The sequence below is a fragment of the Hippocampus comes genome, unplaced genomic scaffold (assembly GCF_001891065.2).
Source record: "Hippocampus comes isolate QL1 unplaced genomic scaffold, H_comes_QL1_v1.1 scaffold51, whole genome shotgun sequence".
Classification (NCBI taxonomy): domain Eukaryota; kingdom Metazoa; phylum Chordata; class Actinopteri; order Syngnathiformes; family Syngnathidae; genus Hippocampus; species Hippocampus comes.
This window is the reverse complement of record NW_017805497.1, coordinates 2,380,245-2,385,697: the sequence shown is the minus strand read 5'-3', so window position 1 is coordinate 2,385,697 and position 5,453 is coordinate 2,380,245. Positions and strand designations below refer to the sequence as shown.

General features: G+C 41.6%; 1 protein-coding gene across 1 annotated transcript in view; it reads left to right on the top strand.

Annotated features, from left to right (window-relative positions):
• Window positions 1-4,305: 4,305 nt before the first annotated feature.
• The window catches only part of LOC109519750 (voltage-dependent calcium channel gamma-1 subunit), a 14,984-nt gene continuing 13,836 nt past the window's right edge, over window positions 4,306-5,453 (top strand). Inside the window, exon 1 of the mRNA XM_019876466.1 lies at window positions 4,306-4,843. Within this exon, the coding sequence (XP_019732025.1) occupies window positions 4,606-4,843 (238 nt within the window). The 5' untranslated portion in view covers window positions 4,306-4,605. The remainder of the gene's footprint in view (window positions 4,844-5,453) is intronic.

Here is a 5,453-nt window from a genome sequence, read left to right as displayed (position 1 = left end):
ACTCAACAAATCATTAATAGCCAGTGGGTGTGTATTTTTGCAGGAGCGCCCTCGTTGATGTGAAATGTCACGAAATTTGCTGCAAATGCATTTAAGCTTTTTTTGTTGTTTTTGTTTTGTTTTGAAAAAGCAGCATTAAATTTTTCCCGCTCGATTTCACCAGAGAGAGAGAGAGAGAGAGAGAGAGAGAGAGAGAGAGAGAGAGAGAGAGAGGGAGAGGCAAACTAAAGGCGCACTCACACTGGACCAGTTATTTCACATGAGGCTTGGACGCTGCTACCCTGCCCTGCCTTGCCCTGCTGTGACTCATACTATTAAGTTTCATCACTTCATAACAGCACTGCATGACTACAGCTTTCCTGACTTTGTGGATTAGTTTGAGTATTTGAGTTTATTTTTTACTGTGCTGGATGGCGGTTATTATTGAGAGTCTTTGACATGTCATGTTTGAGGCTATGGAAACACTCATGGATACCTCATGCTCATGAGCAACCGTCACATGCGCCAAGCACACTACAGAGTCTTCACATTAGTCAAACAAACTAAATCCTAACCCTTGCATCTAAAGTGCAAGGTTCCCTCCTCATGTAAAATCCCCATGGAGGAAATCACTTGCCAGTTCAAATGGATGAGAACTTCCTTCAGCTTTAATCCACAAAGAAGTTCAAGTTAGATGGAGCTTCACCCCTGGCAAGATTGCCTCTCCACAGGCACCCATTCTGCTCTTAAGTTCTTGAAAGTGTAAAATGGCTGACATTTCTCACGGCAGGGGTCTTTATTTCCTGCTTCCTGTGGATATTGATGCCATCGTGTGGATTCCAAAACCACAGGGGTGACATCTGTCACTGTGATGAGGCTCAGTTTTGCAGGGAGCAATCGGAGCTAGAGTATATGCTTTTCATTTGACTTATGAAACACACCGGATATTGACACTTGACCTAATTATTATGTAAGGAGCAGAAATTTCCCTCAAGTCACATCCGGAAGTCCTTGTAATATCACTTTGCATAAAAAAACTACTTTGATATCTTGTACAGTGAAGATGGGCTAAGATAGAACATCATTACAGAAATTCACAAACAAATATTACAGAAACAGAAAAATACTGTTCTACACTCAAACGGAAAGGATCCAAAAGCATACCCCCAGACCGCGGCCCCCCGTCCCCCCCCCCCCCCACATACACACACACACACACACACAAAACTAAATAGAAAATGTTGCAATGTCATGGTTGACAGTCAAGCCCCTACAAGCCCCTACAAGCACACCTGGAGAACCCACGAGGTCTGATTTGGCCCCTATAAATTCTGCTACTCAAATGCTACACTTAAATACCAAAGGGTCAAATTTGGCCCTAATCCTAAATTAGGATTAAAGCATTGAATATTTGAAAAAACATATTTTGGTGTTCAGTGAACATACAGCAGTCATTTAATGTATAATTCATCATTTTCCAAAGAAGAAAAGGGTTCTTGGGTTATCCAGGGTTAAAATAATTTGTCTGGATCTTTTATTCATGGTGGAAAATTCTTTCTACATTGAAATTACACTGCGCTCCAAATAATTGTACGTCAGATTTACGTTGAACATTTTTTTTGTTTCTCTGTGGAAGTTTTTGCTTGGTTTAGTTGGTTTGCCTGTCTCTTTAGATGAACGAGATACATCTTAGACAGGTTTGGTAGTCCTTTTGATGAGATGAGGCCAATTAAAGACAAAAATTATTCAGGAAGTTGTGCCACATGCTTGAACAAGTCACTCTTTTATGAATGGAGAAAAAAAAAGGATGTCTCATTTCAATAAAATCATGCTGTTAAATAAGTTGTTCATGACTAATTTTGGCAAATTGTGATTGCGTTCAAACTGTGTTATTTATTAATAAATGGGCCTGCTTTGGAATGTCCATGTGGATGGAGTTTTGGTTACCAACCATGTCCCAGCTTGTCATCAGCAAGGAGGTAGCAAAGTGATGCTTCAGAATAGAATAAATGGGGAGTGAAATGTTATGATCCTTTAAGTTTCCTGGAGGTGTCCAAAGGATCTTTGCAGAGTTCTTTAAAACTAATAATGATAAATAGTTCAAATTAATTAGAAATAATTTAAAATGTTGTCCATAATAAATACTAAATTTGAAACGAAAAGCAAATTAAGTCGAGTAAATGTCATCATCAGTTGTTCAATTTATAAAAAAACTACACATAAATATATACACACGCACGCACACAGGCCAAGGACCGGCTCGAGGAACACATCCCTGATAGTAAAGGTAATTAAAACCATCAATGTGATTTTATATATACATACATAGGATATTAGTGTCTCATATCGATGAATCTGACAGTCAGAGGAAACTTTTGGGAGGTCATTGATGAAAATGGAAAATAGAAGAGGGCCTAAAGATGAACCTTGAGGTACACCTTGCGACTTGCTAACCACTACCCACCTTGCTGCTGCTCTGGAAAAAAATGTATGCACACTGGTTTTAAAGCATCATAGGAAAGCATTGTGTGCAGTTGACGGATGTATGAGTTTTAACTCACAAAGAGGGAGGCTGCCCTTATAACTTTAAGATGATTTGAAGCAGAGCAAGCTGTAGCAAGTGGTGACTTAAAAGGAATTTCAAAGGAGCAGATGTTGATCTAATAGTAGTCTTCCTCTGTGCCTGAAGCTATTTTCTTGGTTTCACCTGTCCATCCTGACATCAATGACCTTAACATGTGTCTAGCTGAGCAGAAGCAAGCATCGGGATTCCTGCACATTGCCATTATACCATGTCAAGTAACAACTGACTTAGCCTGTTAATTGGCAGCATTTCGGTGTGCTGCCAGGTTGGGTTGGCTGCAGGAAGGAAGGTTAATGTCAATGCCAAAAGAATTGCATCAGTGAGGCCAATTCTGTCACTTTTGCTATACATGTAAACCACTTAAACTTAAAAATAAAGAAACTGGCCTCACAGTTCAAATGTTTTTGAAGGGCAATGACGTAGCAGCATGCACAATCTCTCCAGTATTCTAGCCTCGCCACACATCATCAAAGATGTTCTGTATGAAGAACGCCCATGTGATATCACACAAGCTGCTTGAAGCCAAGCATCCCCATTCTTTTGCGGATTTGCATATTTTCAAAAATTTCTGGAAGAAAACAAAGCAACATTAGACTTTGAAAAACAACCACTACATTAACACTGTTTATAGACGCTGCATTGATTATAAAATAAAGAAAAAAGTGACATTAAGTTACAGCTGCAGTACATGACACAAAATGTAAATAGAATCACCAGCCCCTCACATTTGGTCCAAGTTTCCATTTTGTGGCGCTTTAGCATTTGGTGTGAAGGGTATTTGTTTATTTCATAACCCCCATGAGAGAGAAGCGGTGTTCACAACTTTTACTCCAGTGTAGCACCGGGGCTGCCCCACGAAGAGCGTTCACACGTACAAAGTTATACTGGTGTCACCCCCGAAAACATCTTAAACCGGAGCAAATTTAACCCTGCTCTGGAGGTGGTTTAAAACTTTACTCCGGAGTAAATGCTAGTTTGCGGGGCAGCACCGATATAAAATGGGACGTGTGAATGCTACAGGAGTAGACTCGCTACGCGTGAGGAGAGTTGATTACATACGGATAGAATGCGTTGCTTTCGTGCTCTGTTGTACTTCCGTCATCTTTCCTTTCTCTCTCTCATCCTTTTACGGTGTCTGATAGACCACAGCGTTGATTTGTCTGGAGAAGTATAAACCATGGTTTTTCGATATGTCACAAACAAGGCGGGGAAAAGGAAGTACACTTTATGCATGCCCTGCTCAATGTCTCTCTGTTTTATTTCGTATTGCACAGCCGCAGAAACTGCCGTGTGAACGCAAGTGGGGCTGCACCGGAGTTAACACACTTCTCTTTAGTAAGCAGCTTTATACGTGTGAACGCTCCACACCGGTGTAAGATACATCGCAACAAAATACATCGGTGCAGCACCGATGCAAGTGTGTGCCGTGTGAACACCCCTAGAGTGGCTTCATTTCTTATTTCCAAATGAATACTCTTTCACTTTTAGATATGAAAAAAAGAGCAGTCGCCATTTGATCCTTTGTGTGGATTTGCAGACCACTTTTTACACCTTGACAGAGGTTTTTCTGAGGCGTTTCAGTGTTTTTCTGGGCTGATTTACAAGCATTCATATATGTTATGAGCAACGGGATAGGTGCACAACTTGACTCATCAGTCACATTTATAGCATTAAAACTCCCCCACCCCCATTTCAAAACACCAACCACCACTTGCGGTTCTCCACCACCCAACACCACCACTATCCACTTTGCCCGCAAAGGCAGACAGTTAGGTTGGTCATCAGCTTTCCTGATCTACCTCAACAGCTGTGTCTCTAAACTTGCAGCCCCCCTCAGTCAGAGAGCAGATCGGAGCGAGCGGGACGGAGCAGTTTGACCCTCTTCATTTGGAAGCACAGGCACACCCTCAAAACATAGACAGAGAGACAAGAAGACAGAAGCTTGCTGCTGTCAAAGTGAAGTGGAAAGGGTTGTCGAATGTGTAGACGACAAAAGATTGGTTTACTTTTTTCGCTAGACTGAACGTTGAGCACCTGGAAGCATGGAAAAGCGCACAAAGATAAATATTGCCATTTTTGTGCTGCTGGTGGGCATGGCCTGCATGTTCACGGCTGTGGTGACGGACTACTGGGCTGTGCTCAGCCCGACGGTGAAGAAGGTCAACGCGACGTGCGAGGCGGCCCACTTTGGCCTCTGGAGACTGTGTAAGAAGCAAATCTACATCAGCGCTGACGAGTACGAGGAGAAGCATGGCTGCGGACCCATCACCCTGCCGGGAGGTGAGGCAAGGTTTCATGTCACTGTTTCCAACCTTAAACAGGTCCACTCGGTTTCCTCATTATCTGTTGTAGGTTAAGGTTATTTAAGGTAATGAACACTAATGAAAAAACTAAAACTAAAATGGAATAAAAGATTTTTGTTGCCAAAATAAAATAAAGCGAGTGCTGAAAAATAAAAAAATAAATAAAAATTAGAAATACATTTTACATTGATAGAACAAACTAAAACTAACTCTAATAATCGTGAAAATGTCTTTTGTTTCGGTCTTTGTCAATTCATTTCATGAATGAGGTTTCAAGGTGTATTTTAAATGTATTTATTTCAGTATTGCAGTGTGGCTGTGCAGAAGAAAGCTCGCGCAGTCGTTTATTATCCATGTTCTCTCCGGGCATGCGTGGGTTTTCTCCAGGTACTTCGGTCTCCTACCACATTCCAAAAACTTGCATAGTAGGTTAATGGGACACTCTAAATTGTCGCTAGGTGTGATTGTGAGCGCGAATGGTTGTTTTTCTGTGTGTACCCTGCGATTGGTTGGCAACCAAGACGGCTGGGATAGGCTCCAGCACACCTGCCACCCTCGTGAGGATAAACGGATCAGGTAAAATATAT